Genomic DNA, 20,226 nt, shown 5'->3' on the forward strand with positions numbered 1-20,226 from the left:
TAGCTAAAATACCTCTGTAGCTTTTCCCCATTATATAAAAGGCAGCCACTTTACAGACTAGTGTATATGATTAATTCAAGATTATGTTAATGTAATTTACATGTTAACAGGGAGCATTTGAACATCTTTTTTCTTTAGCTTTTTTAGATCAATCATTCTTGTATTTGACAGATTTATATTGTGCAAGTTAATAGCTCAGCTTAGGGAACAGAAACATGAGCTGATGATTATTTTTAGACTTCAGTCACCTGTAAATAAATTACAGTGAGACAATAATGCAATACATTGCACAAGGGTATATGCTGCAAAACTAACAAAGCTCTAGAATCACAAAAAAAAGAGATGTATTAAAACAACCAAAAAAAAAGTGCCTTTTAATATTTTTAAGTTATTGAGGGTTTTTTTTCTTGCAATGACAAAATAGAACTGATTTCTCCAGCCATCTCATGCAGGAAAAAAAGGAGTTCATAAGTTTTATTGTAAGGAAACACTGGGCTGGTTATCTATTAAATGACAATTTCACCTGAAAATTCTTTCTCTGCTCATTCTTTAAATGTAAATTTTGCTTTCACTATCACTGGCAGTTATATGAAAAGGTATCATGGCCTGGAATCTTTGCTCCCATTATCACATTTATAGCAATTAAAGCCAAAACATTTTTGTGTCAAAAGACTAAGCCAAAAGCATAAAGCCAAAACACTTTTGTGTCAAAAGACTAAGCCAAAAGCATATGTATCCAAGCTAAGTTTTTAATTCCCTAAAACCCATTCTGGGAAATTTCCCAGATTTGTGAGATATAAAATAGAAGTAACATTTTCGATAAACAAATGATTGCATTGTCCTTAGTCAAAACAAGGAGGCTCATATAACCAGTTTTTATGCATGATTCCGGCCATGGATTCGTTTCACTTCCTTTCAGTCTAAATGTATTGCAGACATTTAAATAAAGTCCAAAGAACTAGAGAGTACCACAGTAAATTCCTTTTTGTTTTTATAAGATATTCAGCCTTCCAAGCTGTGTGAGACAGGAGAAGTTCTTGGTGCCCACATGAATGATAACAAGCATATCTTGAAACAGAGGTTATTTTGCTTTTGTTCCAAAATATTCTCATTAATGGAACAATTAGTAGGTTTGGGTGATCCTTCCTATGAAAATTCTTTGAGTATAATAATTCCAAAACTCTTAGGAATAATTTTTACAGATAGAGCCTTCCCAATAGTCAGTAAAGTTAAATAGTACAGTGCTCCCTCTGTGCAAAGTTGTTCTTTATTCAAGGGATTAACATTTTACTAATTATAAAACATTTCAAAAGTTTATAGAGACAAAATCCTTAAGCCCATGTTATTTGGCTTTTACAAGTAATCTCTATTCTCTTCATGTGACACGGAGTTTGCTAATTCCTCAAGCCCAGAATGTCTCATTCCTGTACATTGTTGATAGAGTATGAGCTGCTAATGTCAATAGGGTTAACTACAGGAATAGTAAATTTGGGATTAAACATTCATAATGCCTAATACAAATTAGTTTCTTTACCTTTCTGTTGCTAATTTTAATTTTCACTGATTGTCAAGCACAAGTTAAGTGCCTTCACATGGCTCTTCACTGAATAAATGGTAAAGGACTAGTTCAAAAAGAAATAAAATTTCAGAGATGGGCCCAAGACATGAATATGTATTTGGACTGGGGGGTCTATGTGAGGCAAGTGTGAGGACAAACCCTACAGCCCAGCAAGGATGAATGGCAGTGCTCCCTGCCACATGGCAGAGACCAGGAACCCCCCTTGGCAGCACCGACCAAGGCAGGAACCCTCCACTTTCTCAAATGTCACAGCACCCATATCAACAGAGACTCAGAGTGCCAAGTCTTTGTTTTCTAACAAATGCCAGCGTTATCTTCGAAAGTGTTGCAATAAGGGGGGGAAAAAACAATAACATGTTGGCCAAAATGTGTTTTGCTATGTAGAAAGTACAAGTCAATTAAAGTTACTAACTAGCAATAGCAGAAAAGTATGTTGGAAAGGTCACTGGGGATGCCTTATTCTGTAAAGTCATTACTTCATAATATCTTGACATATTTGTCTTTATATTAATAATCACTTAATAAAAGCTTAACTCTTGGTTTCAGTTCAAATATTTGCTATAGATTTTACATTTTATTTATAAGCATCAATATTTGTGCAGATGTGTGTGTATGTCTGCATTCACAATTCTTAAACCCAGGTAATGGTCTTGGCAAGCAGTATGATGGCATTATTCATCTATATATCAACATAGCTTATCACATGGGAAACAAACCCCATTTCCAGCCTTCCCAAAAGAAAGGATTGCAGTGCATTGATGAGAAAAGGCCACAGCCCAAGGCACACTCTTTCCTTTTTGTATTTGTTGCTTCTATCTGTTTTCCTCAAAACTAAACACCAAAGTAATGGGAGCATTTGTTGTGACATGACTGGGTTTTCCCCTTGGAGAGGAGACACTTTTGTGCTGTTGAAAAAGCAGATGGAATCAATCTGAAAAAAGCTTGGGTTTAATTATATGGGGAATTCTCCTTTTTATTTTTTTAAATCCTGTCAAATAAATTGTAAATTCCTGTGGGACATATATGTCATTCTGGAACTAGAGAAAATACTAAATGACTCATTAGGCAGTGCTGTTGATTTAAATCTATATACACTGATTTACCAATATGCTCTTCCAAAGGAAAATAAAGACAAACCCCAATTTTAATTCAAATCACTGTTTGTTAAACAGATCTCATAAAACTGGTTATTCTAGAGGGATGCCTGTGTGAAGAAGGCTTTGGGTTCATTTCCGTTGTGACTCTGTCTAAAATGAAAATTTGTGGCAATCTAATTGCTCATAAACAAGAGATGAACAACACACACTCCTGAAAAAATACAGAATAAAACTTGACAAGTACTGAAAAGCCTTCCAAAATATTTTGAGCATGTATTGACACATATTTTAAATATATATTTTCATCTTACAGAACTGGTTATTCTTCTATGTTATCTCATGCAAAAATTATTTTCTAGAGTCTTGTCATATGAATAATAGCAAACTTTTAACTAAAAAAGTGAATTTTTGTGTGTTTGCAAAATAACCATGCCTACAAAGTATTAGAGGACCTATTTCAAAGAAAATATGAGGATATTGATTGATAAAATGAAAAAATATATATTTACTCTTGTTCATCAATTGATCACATTTTTTACCAGGGCACTGATACAGAGACAATGAAATAAGTCAGAGTAAGATCTGAAAACAGTAAATTATGAAATATGAACTATATGCCTTACAAATAAGCCTTATTCTGATTTTTTCCTTTCCTAAAGGGGTTTTATATCAGGGGAAAAAATTACATACTCTCTAAAGGGGAAAAAAATTATCTCATGTGCACTAGAAAATTCCTGCTCACAGAACTCCCTCTGAAGACCAAGACAGTAACTGCAGGATGCACTGCAAGACCAAGCCTGTGAGAATCTCCCAAGATTTTGCTCAATTATTAACTTGCACTGCAGCAGTTCAGTACTGCCATGCCATTTTCAGTGATGTCGTGTGCACATATGTACACACATCTTTGCACAAAGGTACCACTGTAGTTCAACAGGGAATGGCCACATAACATCCCTTGCCTTCTATGGAAATTACAGCCACTCTGGTAATATCTAGCAAAAATAGATCACAGATATTTTTCTAACTGTATAAAACAATAAGGATTACGTGTCTTACAGCTCTCCAGTTGCAAAGTACATGTCTGTTTATCCATTGGATATTTAGTCAGATCCATGCTGCATGAAACAGTTGTGGTGATCCTTGGGGAAAAAAAAGTTTTCTAAGTGTTAATGGGACAAATTTGTTCAACAGTAAAAATAAAAAAATGCCATGTATCCTTCTTGAAATAATACTTTCAGCATAATATCTACTGTGAGGAAAAAAAAAAATCTATTATTTACTGTTATCGAATGTACAAGAATAATACAATCCCAAACAAAAACCACTGCAGAACAGCTGAGTTCAGTGACGGTCTAAAAAGGCCACCCTTTGCTCCCTTCTCACTTACAGTGCACATTTTCCTTTGATATTTGCAATATATGTTAAGGTTTTGTTGTATTTATCAAAACCTTTTACAAAGAGTAATTCACAATACATCATGCAAGTCCATCATCACAGCTTGTTTTCCCCTGTGATGGCTTCATTGCAAACTGGAATGGCAACATGCAATTCCTGTGTTCAGCCTGCACAAAAGCAAAAGGGGCTACGTAGGGAAGATCCATTACTAAATTTAAGGATTTATTCATATTGATCAAGAATATTACATATTCTTAAAACTACAAGACCCTATTTTTACAAACAGATCCATTTTCTTAAGCAGAACCTGGGAAGTTTAAATCATAAGTAGACACAATCATAAAGGCTGATATTTACATACCTTATAGCATACAAGACTGTTCCATTGGGGTATATCCTTATAAGGCGATTCTCGACAGTGACATCATGAAGAAAAGACTTTTTGGAATCAACTATAAAGGTATCTGGTACCCAAAGCATTTCCACAAGTCGACCATCTAAGCTCAAACTCTTATTACCATCGAAGCAAAGCCTCTCATCAGTCCATCGCTGCCTTAGAAATATGGTAGCTGTGTAGTCCTGAAAGAGAAAATCAAAATTGTCGTACAAAGGGAGCCTGTGCTGTATTCGCTTTTGCAGAAGTATTTGGAAACAGCTGCTGGGCACAAAATGTGATTCTCCATGTCCCTGGCACTCCAAGAGCAACTGTACTGAATTCTGTCAAATTTTCTAGAACTCCATGTGAGGTTGGTATATTTTGTTCTAATGGTCATTTACAGTAAAAGCTGCTGGCCTTAGTCTGGGGCTATGAATCAGCTGAAGTCATCAGAGCTTTGTAAGCAGATAATCTGGCTCTGTAAAACTTGAAGTTTTAGAATGATTTATGTACATGGTTCCAAATCTCATTCACACAAGCTAATAAGTTTTTAAGAGCACATGGCAAAAAGTAGTATAAATTCATATAAATAAAAGAAGTTAGTGAAACAGGAAAGGAATCTTTCAGCACAATTTCTCCTTTTAGCATCACAAAGGAAACAATGTTACCAAATCTATCAAGACCTTGAACACAGCACTCAGTCCAATTCCCCTTCAATTTAGATATGACTTGCAGTCCTACATTAAGATCACATTATTTGTTAACACTTTTAATACAACTTTTTATTTTATGGTATGTTTTTATCAATATTATAAATTCATCTGAAGTTCTGACCTTATTTCCCCTTTCTAAATAGTAATTAATAATCACTAATTACTAATATCCTCATATTTAATATCTGAGTAATTATTTTTTCTTTTTATTTCTGTGTACCAGTGGAGGATCTTTAAGTAGAAAAGTACATTCCATTTCATAGTTTGTTCAAGAACAAATGATACAAATTAAATGAAACACAGCTGGAATAAATTAATGTGTGACAGCAACAATAGAAGAGAAAAACAGCCTGAGTTCAGCTGGATCTAATCATAGGGAGAGTGGCTTCAAAGGCACATAAATACATCTTTATTTTTCTGAAATGCATAAAGATTTAGACATTTCAGCTGGAAAATAAGAATTGATCCACATGCTTCTCATTAAGATTAATACTCAGTAGCAGATTTCTGTTTGTATCTGTGAGAGGTGGGATTCACAGCTGCATTTCTATGCTTATTATAGTGTTATAAACACAATGTGTTGTGAAAAAGAGAATTCCATCTCCTAACCCATATGGACTTCACAAGGAGACAAGCCCAAAGTTGTATTGCCAGCAGCTGTAAGCACAAGATATCAGCTTATCAACAAGCAAAAAGAAAGACTGCAAAAACTACTATACCATATTTATTTCTGATATTGTATCAATGCTTGCAATATCCATACTCATTCCAACTGACACAGGACCATCTGCAAAAAAAAAAAAAAAAGAGAAAGTCAGAATGTAGCTCATAATTCTTTAATATTCAGTGTTCACGAGAACTGTCTGCAAAATATTTCGTTTTTGTTTAGAAGTTACCTTAAATATTCCTCAAACACAGATTATGCAAGAATTTTCATATTCTTATCCAAAATGTCATACTTCTGAGCTAAAACTATTTTAGTTTTCAGAAACAGGCTTTATTTCTTAAATACTTTTTGGTTTATGTGGTTTTTTTCTCCAGAAAAAAATGGGCTGGGGAAAATGTTACACAATAAGGTGTGGAAGGCACAATCCCCATGGTACATCACACTCTTCTGCTGTGAGGAGCAGAGCAGTGGAAAGAATTCTCCCAGTTGCAACATCTGGTCCCTCAGATGTGGGTGAAGTAAGAAGTTTCACCTGGCAATGTCACATGGTTCATATCCAGATGGGCTGAGTGACTTTCTTTACTGTCCATTTAAGGATTTATGGTATATATTGTATCACTGTGATTTAATATCTTGCCTCTGACAGCTAGCAGGGATCTTGTGATTTAAATACCTTCATTTATAAAGGAAAACTTGTCATAAGCTGAAGTCTATTCAGTGTAGTTAAACACCTTACTAAGTAGTTGTTATTGTAATGTCAGTATGCTCTGATTCCCATTTCCTCCTGAATGTGCATTTCACACTGTTGGAAGGAAGATCACAAGCTGTGCATTTTAAAATGCAGAATTTTTGCAGAGCTTTGATGGAAACATGACATTAATCCTGGTTGAATATATGCAGAATAATTAAGAGTGCTTATACAAAGAAATTGATATTAAATCAGTGCCTCTTTCCAAGAAATTGAGAAGAAGAGAACACAGCACAAAGAAATGAAGAAATACTTTAGCTAATATCTCTGCAGCTGGAGTGCCCCTATCTCACAGGCACATGGCTGAAAGCCCTTCTTGGCTCCTTGCAATGCATTTTGTAGAAATCTTCTGTATGGCCCCAAATGGCATCCAGAGGAACATGGAATCCAACTCCACCCTCCTGAATAACACTAAAAAAAAAAAATGTTTCATTCTAAGATGTGTAAGTTTGTTAGCATTTTTATTTTTTTCCAAAATATTTTTCTATTTCTAATGCATGTGCTAAAATCCTTACACATCTGTCACTCCTGAAAAAAAAATCTTTAAGTCCTTTGTTCTGGACTCAGTTGAAAGTTTAAATATAAAGCTCCAGCTTAAAATAGGACTGCAGGTTTGCAGCATGTCCTGCTGCTAATATGCTAATTATATACTATTAAATTATACATTGGATTTAGAAACTATTGTTCATATATTGGAAAAAGACTTTGGAGGTCAACTTTGAAACAAAATTGACTGAAAAACTCTCAGATCATTGACAGGTTTCTCTTCTGTTTCTTTCCATTCTTTTCCTGTTTTGATGCTCCAAGAATAAATTCATTTTTTCTCCCTCTAGGATTAAAGCTCAACCCCTAAGAAACTCATCCCAGCTACCTGAGGCACAACAATTAATATTTATACTTACCATTGTACTATATCATAATTGCAGGTACAATATTGCCAGCCTCAAAAGATATGTCAGACCCTCAAAAACCATTGAATTTTGAAATAATGTGATTTATAATGCATATTCTGGGGTTTTTTATGTCTTCCTAGAGATTCCCATGTGTGACTGTAACAGAGCATATTATTTCCAACTACCACGTGATCATTTGGGAAGAACCCCATCCAGCAAGGCACATGCCTAATGATGGACCACCCCAAGGAGAGGACAATGCAGTGTTCAGATGATTATGCAGGAATCATGGTTGGGAATAATCCGACTCTTCCTATTATATCATGATTTTTATTAGGAACAACACCTGATCCTTGCCCAGTAAGGTGATACAGACTAGGGAAAATGTCCATAAGCAGCATTTCAGTATCACCAGTGCTAGGTTGTTCGGCATATGAGGGGGAAAGCTGACTTTCCAGAAAGACTACAGAAATTAAGCAGGGGTTAATTTCTCTGGAATCAGACAAACAGAACTTTGTAGATCCTTTTTTTCTTTTCTGCTGAAATATCTTTCAAAATATTACTGAGTAACACAACAGCATTGCAGTGTTGGGTGACTCCCAAGCACCACAAGACATCCAGCTCAGGTTAAGACGTACTTCAAGCTCAAACTGACTGAACACAGACCTGCCTTGGGGTTCAAGTGCCAAGGAGTGGCAGCACAGTCAGGACAAAACCATCCTGCTCCACTCGCCCCAGCCAACAGCTCTCACTGCCCAAGAGCACCCAGCCTGCCCAGCCCAGCATCCACAAAAACTCAGCAGAAATTACATCACCCTGGATACAGCAATGTGCTGTATGGGAGGAGTTGTGCAGGAAAACAAATTATGGAAAGGATCTTTATTAACACAATATAAAAGATGCTGAGAACAGCTTTGCTCCAGCAATTAATTAAATCAGAACAAGATTAATAGTTAAATGCTGATTTCTTTTTTGCATGTGAGGATAAATGTTTATTTAGTAAGGCACCATAAATTGTAAAGTACTAATAACAGAATGAGTCTGTTCATAATTATTCACCAGGTTTTCCTCTGAACTTCCTCTGAAAGGTCTCCTGTTGACAGTGTCAAGAACTGGGCAGCAAACCAGATGAGGCAGTTCGTTCCTACATTTCCATATGTTTGGCAGAAGTTCTATGTATAATGACAACATCAGAAGAAATCTACCGATCTTCAGAAGAAAACTGAAGTCACTCTGTCCTGCATTATTGAAGAGAATCTTCAAAGCATGGCAGAGCATTGCCAAAGGGAGTGCCTTGTTACAGCACTGGCTGTGCAGCCTAAGCAACACACGTTTTAATTTTACTGCAATTTATGTAAACTGTTCCTCTATGCCCTTTATGGATAGTCATAGTGACCCCAGATGGGAAAGCAGCCAGAAGAGTGGCAGATAGCATACCTAAAAATTAAGTTTGAATCACTCACTGCAATGATCCCAGTCTGTAGCAGCAAAATAAACCACCACTGTGTCATGTGTGTACCTACTACTGCAATGGATCAGCACTATCAACAACTTCCAGTGCTGAGCCATTAGCATGAGCCCTTTTTCATTTAGTTTAAGAAAACTCAAAGCAATTCTGACATTCCGAAAGGCCTAAAAAGGCTTTTTGGAAGAATGGCTCATCTTTTCAGCAATACTGGATAAAATACCGCAAGTAAACAGAGAATTAGAAAGAAAATGATCACCAGAATAATTCATTATAGCTTCCTAAAAACCTAGTTTTTCTCTCTGATTGCCAGCTTTACTTTGGAGTATTACAGAATTCTTACATAATGCTTAGATTTTTTCAGTGCATCTAAATTCCTGCCACAAGACATCTTTCGTGACAAATAGTTACATGAAGAAAGCAGACAGGTTAAGACAGGCCTTCTGACAGATCTCAACTGTAATTCTTGATTTGAAGGCATCAGAAGATAGACCCATTTCTAGCACGAATCAGTTTCAATCCTATTTGTTTGCATCAATAATTTTTAGACATTGATGTTGCTTTGCTGGTACAGTTTGTGGACAAGACAAAAATTGGTGGGGACCATGTTAACAACAGCTTGTTAAATCATTTGTCAAACCCCCCATGTTTCCATACAGCCAAATGCAAGCAATTAATGTGGGGACAAATAAGACAGGCAGCACACACAGGACAGGAAACCATCTTGGCAAGCAGTGCCTTTGAAAAGGATTTAGAGGCTGTCACAGATAATCATTTTAACATGCTCTTTCCATCTTATGCTTTGGCATAATAACTCCCATTATTGCAATGGGGAGTAATGCACAGAATTAAGTTATCTTGCAATCTATTCTGTATTGGCAAGACTGTTATGACTGTGACAAGATTTGTTTTCCGCATTTAAATAAAATGTGCAAACAGCAGACACAGTTTGGTTGAGAGAAAGAGATCTATTCCAAAAGACAAAAAAAATCTGGAAGCTTAGTATCAAATCCTGTAACATAAAAATCAAGGAGCATTGTTTACTCTGCTCCTCAAAGAGAAGTCAGAAAGGTGACTTGTCCCACGTCAGAAAATGCATGCAGTAGTTAGTTGTTTGGCAAAGCAAAGTTTATGGATGCTGGAGACAACAGAAAACTACAAATAAATTGATTTTTTACTATCTGAGCATAACCACCATTTATAATTTAGAGTCTCTGGAGTCTTTGGAGGGGTTGGAGAGGCAGGGGAGAACCCAAAAACCAAAAGCCAAACTGTCCTGCATGCAGGAAGCTGGGTTTGGTGGCAATCAGATGCTCTTAGTGTGTCTTCTGGGAAAAGGAAAATCTCCATTACCAGGGGTATGCTGAAGTTTACATATTCTGGGCTTTTTGCTTTTCTCTAAAGGATTAGATATTGGCTAGCTGGGACTTAAAATAGTCTTTAGATGGTGTTTATTCGGTATTTCTTTCTCATGTGCCCTGCGAGTTTGCCTCACTAAACCAAAGGGTGTTAGACACAGCTAACATTCTGATATCTCTTTGTGTCTTTTGTACACTTCTGAGGAATAAAATGCCTTCATCTAATTAAATTTATAGAGCTTAATTAATATAAACAACATCTGAGGGGAAAAGCCCCATGATGACAGGTCTTAGACAGAAGGCTGGACCCAAAAATTTTATTTGCTTTTAAATTAAACTCAAGTCTATGAAATGTACTACTCATTATGAAGTAAAGGAAAATAATCTTTTAAATGTGATTTAGAATAACTGATTTAAGCATGACACTTTTCTGTACCACTTGAAAGCAGCTTCCATATTCAAATATACTTAGCTGTGACCTTTTCCTAGTATCTCTCTTTTTAATTAGAACACTTAAATTATCACATTCAATCACAGAACAAAATCTATTTGTATAAAATTATTTACAAGATTTTATGCATCCCTTAACAACCCTATGAACCTAATCCAAGGCTCACTGAAGTCTGCAGGAATTGCTCATTAATTCAGAGAGTTTGGCACAGCACATAAAGTTATAAAATTGATCTACATGGTTCCAGCAGAGGTGGAAATCAACTTCTATTGCTGAGATAAAGTGTCATGGTAATGTAGCACATTTAAGGAAAATAATTGTTGATTTTTAAATCCCTTATGCCAGCTTTTCTATAGAAGTATTCCATATATATCTGTAAGAGTAGGAGAGATCCTATTATATTGAGGAGTAATATTTGCTAACATTAGTATAGTAGCATTTCACATTCCAGTCCAAAGAATGGCTACATTCATTCCAGATTAGGGGTTTGGGGGTTTTTTATTCTTTATTGCACCTATCTGCTTAATTTATGAAGACCTGCTTGATGAACCAGCTCAAAGAGGGACACTGAAGTGCTACAGATAAGGAAAGAGAACTTTCTTAATAGCAACACTCAGATGAGGGCAGAGCTAAATAACCAGCCCAGCTGAGATTCCTCTGTGCTAACAGTGTCTGAAGTACCCTCACAATGAGGCAACTGGTACATGCCACCCACCATGGACAAACATAAAACAGCCAGTTTTATTTGTCTGCAGGCCTCTGACACACTAAGGCTGGCTTCAACTAATCCAACTTTGGGCACCTGATGTAGGAGCTTAGAGGTGGGAAGGACAGTCTGTGTTACACAGAATGGCAACGTTTGCACAGCCGGGGTCTGGAGGGGTGACTGTGCAGGAGGAGATGACAGAAATAAGGTGAGGTAAATCCAGAATTAAAATCTAGAAAAGCAGTAGATTCAATCCACGCAGAGAGGAGAAAACAGTTCTGTTGTTATGCAGTCATTGGACTCAAATGAAAAATATCTTCATAGTCCCCTTGTTAATGACACTGCCCCAGTTGGGGTATGTGGTTTGGACATTTCCAGTCATCTGTCAGTCCTAGCACAAAGACCAAAAACAAATTAATAAGCAAATGGAGGGCTTATAAAACTAAAAATTTATGAGCTGCTGTAAATTTTACTTAACTAGTAAACATTTCTGGTTTTTCTGGCTTTAGGAGAAAGGAACTGTCATTTCATGGACATTTGTTTATACCTTTCTTTTTAGGACTAAAACCCTATTTTTTTAAATATTAAGAAGTTCAGTGCCACTGATTTTGCAAGAGTATGATTGCATAAAATCATCCCAAAGGAAGTAAGGATTTGGGGGCAGTGGGGACAGGGGGAAGTCACAGAAGAAGTATCAATGACTAATTGCTACTCTGGCATCACTAGCTCTTTCTTTGACAGCTGTGCTGCAGACATTGATGTCATTCTTGAGTAAAGCCAGTTACCAAGAACAGGCACAAGGTACATCAGCTGCAGGCAAAAAACCACCATATAAATCAGGAAAATATCACATGGAACAAAGCTAGCATAGCTGTGGTCACAGAGATAAATAAATTCCACAGGTTTGTTTAGCAGAGGATTTAGGTGCTTTGCTAGCTCTGCTTCTGAGAAGAGCAATCGCTTCTCCTCAGTCTGACCCTTGTGCAAAGTGTAGTCCACCCTGCCAGTAATGGAGAGGGGTCAGGACTAGGCTGATATCACTCCCCAGCCCAGGCACACCTTCCTCTATAAAAGGGAAAGTGATCCCAAATGATCCCACAAAAAGCTACAGGTTCAAAAATCAGGAGAAGCATTGCCTGAGTCATCCTAACTCAAATTATTCCTTCAAAGTAATTTCTCACAAAACCACCAACCTTGCATTTAGAAGTGGCATCAATAAAATGTATGTTTTTCAGAGTGTCATCTCATTCCTTCAGCACTAGAGCTAATAAAGATCCATCAAAGGTTTCTGAGGCAGTTTGTATGCCTGAGCTGTAGTGGGCATATGCAGCGATGCTGGCGCTGTCTGGAGGTGTGAGACTGGCTTTGTGTGTGACAGACTCGATCTGTGCCCGAGCTCCTCTGGGATTTCTAGGCACATCCAGAGAGCCCTAGCATCCCTCTGAGCAAAACATCCAGACAAAAAAATAACTATAGCATTGCTGTGATACAACAGCTGAGGAAAAAAGATAGAGAAAAGGGAGATTTGTAACTCAAATATGCTTTACGGTAGGTCTTAATTGCTATTACAGGATTTTGAAATGAGATTCTGTTGTCCACCCAAGCACACTCATCATGGCAGTGCCAACATATCTCTAGTACTAACATGAGGTAATTAATAAAATATATTAATGGCCACTGAACACAGTTATTTTACATTATGCATCATCTCCAATGAGGAAGAATTAGTTTATTTATTAAAGTTACTTTTATTTGGCTGTCAGTCTCCTTAGAGCATTAAATACTTTATAGCAGTTTTACCATCAGCTAAGATAATTACAATAAAAACAAGCAGATGAAATAGTTTTCCCCTTTTTCTTCAACCCAAAATACAGGTTTATCTTTGAATTATTGTAAATGGATTCAGAAACAGCACATGATGTGGAGCATCCATACTGAACCAGGTACATAGATGGCAAGAGGTAACAGTATGGTCTTAGAAACTCACTAGTCAATCATTTGTTTAAGCAGGATATAAAGGGATATAAAATATTTCATTTGCATTCATACCTCTAACATTTCCAACCATCTAGATTAAGAACTATTGCCTAGCATTCACGCTACGAGTTTATTTTCTGACAGACACATGCTGCTGAGCTTCTTTTCAACATTCAGAATATTTTCTTCTTCAGTGTTCTGCACTTTCTCCAGGACAAGCTCTTCATGCCACTTTGTAACTCCTCAGTATTTCTGATACATCCAATAGCCTGACTCAAATAAGGATTAAGTTTTTCACTGAGATTTCAGGTGTCTGTCTGCACTGCAGGGCAATAAAATCAGCCTTGATGCAGTAGACTGACTATGTAGCTCTTCCAATGTGGTGACCATTGGTTTCTGATGCAGGGAACTCACATTTTCGATTCATTTTCTCTTTTCAATTCATTCCCCCCCCCCACAATTTTCAGTAAATCTGTTCAGTGACCTTTAAGACCTGAGGCAAGAATCATTTATTAAATAATCCTCTTGTAATCTTACAGCTGAGACACATAGTACTTTGCATAGTAACAAGATTTGCCTGTGCTGTTATGAACAGCTTGATATATAAAGCTTTCAAATCTTTAATCAAAGATTTTTATAGTTATTATTTAGGAAATTAGAGGAAGTTACTCTTTTAAATAGGTAATATGTTACAGCTTATTTCATGAAAACACACATATAATGCTAGTCAAGTTTTCTAACAGTCTGGAAATTTAGCTTGCAAATACTTGGAATAGACAAGTTTCACCTTGGGCCACAAAAGCTATTAAACTCTATCTTATTATATCACAGAACAGATATAACCAGATCAGTAGCTGTCAGATATCAGAGGAAAAAAGTACAGAAAAAACCCATTTGCTCTCATGCTGAATTTTAGACACCACATTATGTTATGACTCAGTCTTATTGAAAGAGCTTTTCTACTTACTATCAAAAAATGGACGCAGATACTTGTTGTACCCTTTTATTATTTTTTGTATTGTTGGAGGTAGAACTTCACCTTTTCCTTCAGCTTTAGGAATCTGTGTTGACCTAAAAGGAATTGAAAATGAGGATGTTTTAGAAGGACATAATAAAAAAACCCAATATTCAAAAAAAAAAAAAAAACCAAACAGATTTCATAATCTATATTAGTCTCTTATTGGAAAATAACTCTTTTATGCCTTACAGTTTATTATTTCTTTTTATACCTTAAAGTCTATTATTTCTTAACACTCCATCTGAGAAATAATCTTCCTTAATACTTTTTCTGTAAACAGGGAATTATGGTTATAATCTAGGAATGTGGAAGGGATGCTGGTTGTTGATTAAGCTTCTTTTTACATAATGAAATACATTATATTTAGGTCTCGGAGACAGAAAGCAACCTCAGAGACTAATGCATAAAAACACTCTTAAAATCCTGCTTTCACAACACAATTTTTAAACAGGCTACAGAAATAATCCTGTTGACCAAAATCAGTGAAGCATAATGAGAATTCAAGTACTTCCTCTGTTCAGAAACAGCTACAAACACAATCCATAGAAGTTATATATCAATAATTACAAACCCTTTCTGCCTATCCCCGAGGGTGAGCACCCCAAGAGCGTGAGCAGGGTGTGCTCTTCAGAAATTACATCACAGATGGTAGCAACTACTTGTTCCCAATGATTTGAGAAAGGTGGGGTGTGAATTCTGAAGGTGAGAAGCAAATAATTAATTGCCTTAGTGAGCCCAGCTGGCAGAGGCATTGTCTGTGCTGCTGGAGAGCAGAGACCTATATAAATACCAGGAGAAGGGTGGTCAGCTCTCCAACAGGAGGTGCAAGAGCTGTAGCTGTGGTGATTTGCTCCTTGGGAGAAGAATCTAAGCATAAACCATTAGGTAAGGGGCCATCAGTGGTTTGTGATCTTCCCTTATAGTGCTAAATCCTCACTGAATGTCTTAGTCTCAGCTCTTTCTGGAGCTGCTCCTGAAAACTCTGCTTTCTCTTCTGCATTATATTTCTGGGTCTCTTGTAGCTTTCCAAAGCTTGATATTTTCATTTTAATTTTGCTGTTTCTGAGAAAGCTTGAGGTGTTTTGTCAGGACACTGAGACACTAGGAATAATCCGGTATCTTAAACTGGAAAAGCTTAAATGCCGAGATGATCTCACTGAATGCACGTGGCCAAATCACACTGTGGTTTTAAATGTGGTGTCCACTGGCTTGAAAAGCTGCTATTGTGGTATAATTTTTTATACACCAGACCCTATTGCCACAGAAGTAGCTGTTTTTCATTAGCAGCCTTATAACACAAATATCTTAGCTATTTGAATGATCTATTTTTTCCTTTTTTTCCCCCTGTTTTTTGTTTCTGTATTGCCAAAGAATGATGATGTTACTTAAGTGTACCCTTGAGTAATGCCAGCATTGAAATAAGGCAAGTTTCTCCTGTAAGTTTTTTCCTAAAGAAACAAACAGAGTCATGTTGAGTTGAGATGTGACTATAAATAAGAAGGCCAGTTTTATGTTGCATAGAAGTGTTAAAATTGGAAATGCATTTGAATGTAATTAATTTCTTAAATACTGTACTTGGACTAGATATCTCTCCTTTTGTAATTTACATATAAATTTTAGCTAAGTGTTCAGTGAGCTGCATGAGCTTAATTTCACAGCTTTACTGGATTGTTCTGGAGTAAGTTTTACATGTTGTGAAATGTTGAAGGAAAGCTTGTTTCTTTTCTACTGCTAGGGTATATCATTATCCTGCCAATCAATATGCAATTGCAGAGTGGTCTGGTTCATTATCATTAACTCTATTTTCTAAGATATATCTTTAAAATTTTTATGGAAGTCCTTCCCTTAAATGACCTGTGGTAGTTCATAATTTTCCTCATTAACACATGATGTGTAGCCTTCTATCACTGGTCTTTTGAGATTTATGGTTAAGTAAGCCTGGGACAGCTGTTATGCTGTAATTAATGCAGTGAGTTAATGAGGCACGGTCCCCTGCATGCTGCTGGGCCACAGAACCTTAGAGAAGTCCTAGCACAGCAAGGCAACAAGTGAAAGGAACCTGAGGCCTCCTAAATGTGAGTGTGTGGTGTGAGCAGCCTGCTGCCTTTGGGGGACACTCAGAGGCAGATCGTCAGCTGAAAGATAAGGAACCTACAGAGGTTCTGTGCCCTGAGCAGTTTGGGGTTTCTGTGTTTTAAGGGATGATGCCCTGTTACCTTTACAGAGCTCTTTGATTCACGTGTTCCATTCCCAGCGCAGCCACAGTGAGCTCACAGCTGCACACATTCACAATGGAAAAAGCTGACACTCCTTCCAGTTATGCATCTGCATCTTCTCATCAATGCATCTAAGCTTCTCTCTTAACAAATACTTGTGTTGTTATATTTATGTTTCATAGTTAAGGGAAGCTGTCTAAGTTCCTCTATTTTCTTAATGTATGTGAAATACCTTGGCATGCATTTAAGTATGGAATTGCCTTGCAACAGGTGTTCCAGCAACTGAGGAGTGAACAGGCTTTTACAGAAAAAAACCTGAATTTATAATTATTTTTCAGCTGAGAATATCTATCTGTTCTGGGCTGTCAATACTTAATAAATGCTTTAACTCATCAGGTTCAGTGCCCTCTGGTTGCTTTTATAAAAGCTGAATTATAATTATTTATTTTCCTAAGTCATTCTTATGTGCAAAAACTGCAAATTTTTATGGGTTTGGCTAAACTTGAAAGGCTCAACAACTGTTTGTTATTTAAGGTACTTTCAAGTTAGTGTCTTAACAGAATGGGGTAACTGGAAGGGAAAAAAGGAACATTTGCCCTAAACAGTAGTATATATCATTTATTTAGTCATAAGTACAGTCTAGACACATGTACGAGAATATTTTTTCTGGCTATTTTTTGTCAGAAGATATGTATCATGAAAGCCTGAAAGACACAGAAACACCTTAGAACTGCAAGATAAACAAAATGCCAGATACAGTTTGAACAAGCTTTTGAAACATTCCCCCCAGGAAAACAAGAATAAAAAAAGCTTTTTTTCAGGCAATTCACTGACAGGCAAAGGGCTTACGGATGCAAATAAAGTTATTTCTTGTTTCATACCTTTGCTCAATGATATGGGGGTTTATATTGTCTTTGCAGATAAACTATAGCAAAATCTAAATCACTGATTAATTCTCTGCTTTGAAACAGACAGTACTGTCACCTTCTTTTTATTATTATTAAACGGTGAGGTTGAAACTAACATCATGTTACCAGGCACAAGAACAAAGAGTGAAATAACATAACTGCTCTTGAGCACAGGCAAAAAAAGAGAACATTTCATAGAATTCTGTTTCTGATTCCATAAACCCAGGCTAGCATTCTTTATGTTAAAAACACCCTCTCTGAAACAAATGGGAACCCTTCTTCAGACCAAATAGCATGCATTTATAAAGCTGATTGTTGATAATGATAAATTTGCCTCAATTTTAATAGTAAGTGGGGGCCATGTTGTGATTGTAATGTAATTTAAAGTGAAGGGAAGAAGTGTCATTCAGGCAGTGAGAGATAGAAAGGAAAAAAATAACCCCATACCATTACTGATTGTAAATTACTCAGTAAAAGAAACTCTCGTCACATGTTAGGCAGAGATTTTCCAAGTGGAGTATCTAAGGGACTACTTGGTAAAAAAATCATGGCCCTTGCTTTGGGTGCACCTCAGCCCTTGGGTTTTATTTAGAAATATTTCTCTGTTTCAGTGCCAAGCAGAATAGTTTTTGTTTTAAACAGCGCTTTCACAAAGCCCTCCTGATTTGTGCACTGCAAAAATGCATTTTTGTACCCAAGCATCATCTTGTCTGTGAGATACCCAAGGGCCAGAGCCTCTTCTCAACCTGTGTCTGGATTTGGGAACAACAGGCACATCAGCTCAATGCTGTGCACCTGTACCCAGGCACTCCCACAGGTGCTGTGTGTGCACTCAAGCCCATGGATGACACTCGGGAATGAACTGCCTGTGCCTCTGGACACTCACAGCCAGATGAAGTTGTAAGAGGATTCACAAAGTCTGTCTGATATTCATTAAATATGCACCACAGGCTGAGCTCCTGGGGGAATTTTGCCTCCTTGTTATTCAGGTGCTTCTGAAATTGTTGGTCTTTTAGCAGTGTTTTATTATGGCTAAGCCATGAGACATCCACTCATTACATAGCAAGTCACAGCTGATGACGAAAGAAGGTGGAATTGGAGCAAGCGCATGTTTTGGACAAAGACCTCTCTATAGGAATGGAGAAGTTGGGGGAGATGGATGCTTTAAACTTATTTTCAGGGGACTGTTCCCCCTGTTCCACTACTAAGAGAAAGTTACATCTAAATGAGTGTTTGCACACCCACTTGAGTTAAAGGTCAGACAGAACCTTATCCTGAGGAATCTACTGTAAGATGAAGTAGGTTAGGCAATTCTAGATAAAGAATTGGCTCACAGACTTTAAATACTTCCGATGAAAGTAGTGATGAGAATGTTTAACCTGTCCATGCTTGCATTTTCTTATTAGAATTGCTTAAAGACTATTTTTGTCCATTTTTATAGAAGGAATAGATTTTAAGTGCTCCATTTCTATATTTTTTTTGTCATGGCAGCTGCACTGTTAGATGGGTTATGTGCAGCCAGAGGGGATCATTTTCAATTTCCAGCATAATGCAACTCAGATTTCCTAAAGATTTCACGATTTCATAACAGAATAAGAAAACAGTGTTTAAAATAGGTAATTCTTCTTAAGATACTCTCCTTTTAGTGCACGATGATGATTTTACTATCCCAAGCTTGTAGTAAATCTAGGCGGACTGTGTGCTTCTGTCCTAGGGCAAGGCACTATGCTCCAGGCAAGGACCGTGTGCCCATCTGAATTTATCAAGCATCTGATACAATACCCACTCTGTACTCAGTAATCCTTTATTTGAGGGTTCATATGCTTCATAAATATTCTTTTTCTCCCTCATCAATCTTTCTAATTAAAAAAATCTGTTAAGGCAGCTGAGATTGATGAAGCTCAGTCCTGTATTTCTGTATTTATCAATGCCCATGTAAGAGGCAAGATTCAAATGCCAAGTTTTTACTTTGTTACCTGGTCTCTAATTATAAGTAAGTTTATTGTAAACCAACTGATACAATAATATATTGAAGAAATAATAATTTTAGCAAATATTTCTTACCTATAGAGCAGCAATAGAAAAAGGGCTCTGATACTGCAGCACTTAAGACTGCACATTGTCACAAGTTCTTCCAGAAGTTCTTGTCGTTCCTAAAAAACCAAAAGTGCAGAGGTAATGTTTTACAGCACATATGCATTTCTCATACATTAATTTCCAAAGGCTTTAAACACTAGAGATATTGTATCTTGAATAGCTTCTTCTAATGTATTAGTAAGTATCTATATCAACTTTTTAAAATCTCAAAACTTGGAAAAAAACCAGAGAGGTGGCATCAGGATTAATTCAACTAACCAACACAAGCTGCATTCCAGTATACTGCAGCTCTTTCATTTTAGCCTCTGTCCTTTAAATATTAGGAAAAGTAATTGCTGTGAAAAATAATGTAATCCTGTGCAGGAGAATTGCAAACACTGAGTTTTGTCTCTCCTATTCAGGCCTGTGAGTGCATCTCTGGCATATCAGTGTCCCTTCTACAGGGACAATACATGGCCCCATCTTAGAACACTGAGCTCTTTTAAGAGCAGCCTCTCTGGAACATGTATAGCATCAATACCACCGGTACGCAACTTTGGTTTTCTTTTTGTTAATGAGAAAA

General features: G+C 36.8%; 1 protein-coding gene across 3 annotated transcripts in view; it reads right to left on the bottom strand.

Annotated features, from left to right (window-relative positions):
* LOC137478146 (gamma-aminobutyric acid receptor subunit pi-like) overlaps positions 1-19,748 on the bottom strand; it is a 36,757-nt gene extending 17,009 nt beyond the window's left edge. The window contains exons 1-5 of one of the 3 annotated variants that reach the window (XM_068197753.1): positions 19,632-19,748; positions 14,393-14,496; positions 5,880-5,947; positions 4,433-4,650; positions 3,733-3,815 (exon numbers count right to left, since the gene is read on the bottom strand). In XM_068197753.1, coding sequence (XP_068053854.1) covers positions 3,733-3,815; positions 4,433-4,650; positions 5,880-5,947; positions 14,393-14,496; positions 19,632-19,687 — 529 coding nt within the window. In that variant the 5' untranslated portion in view covers positions 19,688-19,748. Of the gene's footprint in view, positions 1-3,732; positions 3,816-4,432; positions 4,651-5,879; positions 5,948-6,228; positions 6,318-14,392; positions 14,497-15,014; positions 15,110-19,631 lie in introns of those variants that run through there. The other 2 variants (XM_068197755.1, XM_068197754.1) reach the window with 2 other exon arrangements.
* Positions 19,749-20,226: the final 478 nt, after the last annotated feature.

The sequence above is a fragment of the Anomalospiza imberbis genome, chromosome 8, assembly GCF_031753505.1.
Source record: "Anomalospiza imberbis isolate Cuckoo-Finch-1a 21T00152 chromosome 8, ASM3175350v1, whole genome shotgun sequence".
Taxonomy (NCBI): domain Eukaryota; kingdom Metazoa; phylum Chordata; class Aves; order Passeriformes; family Viduidae; genus Anomalospiza; species Anomalospiza imberbis.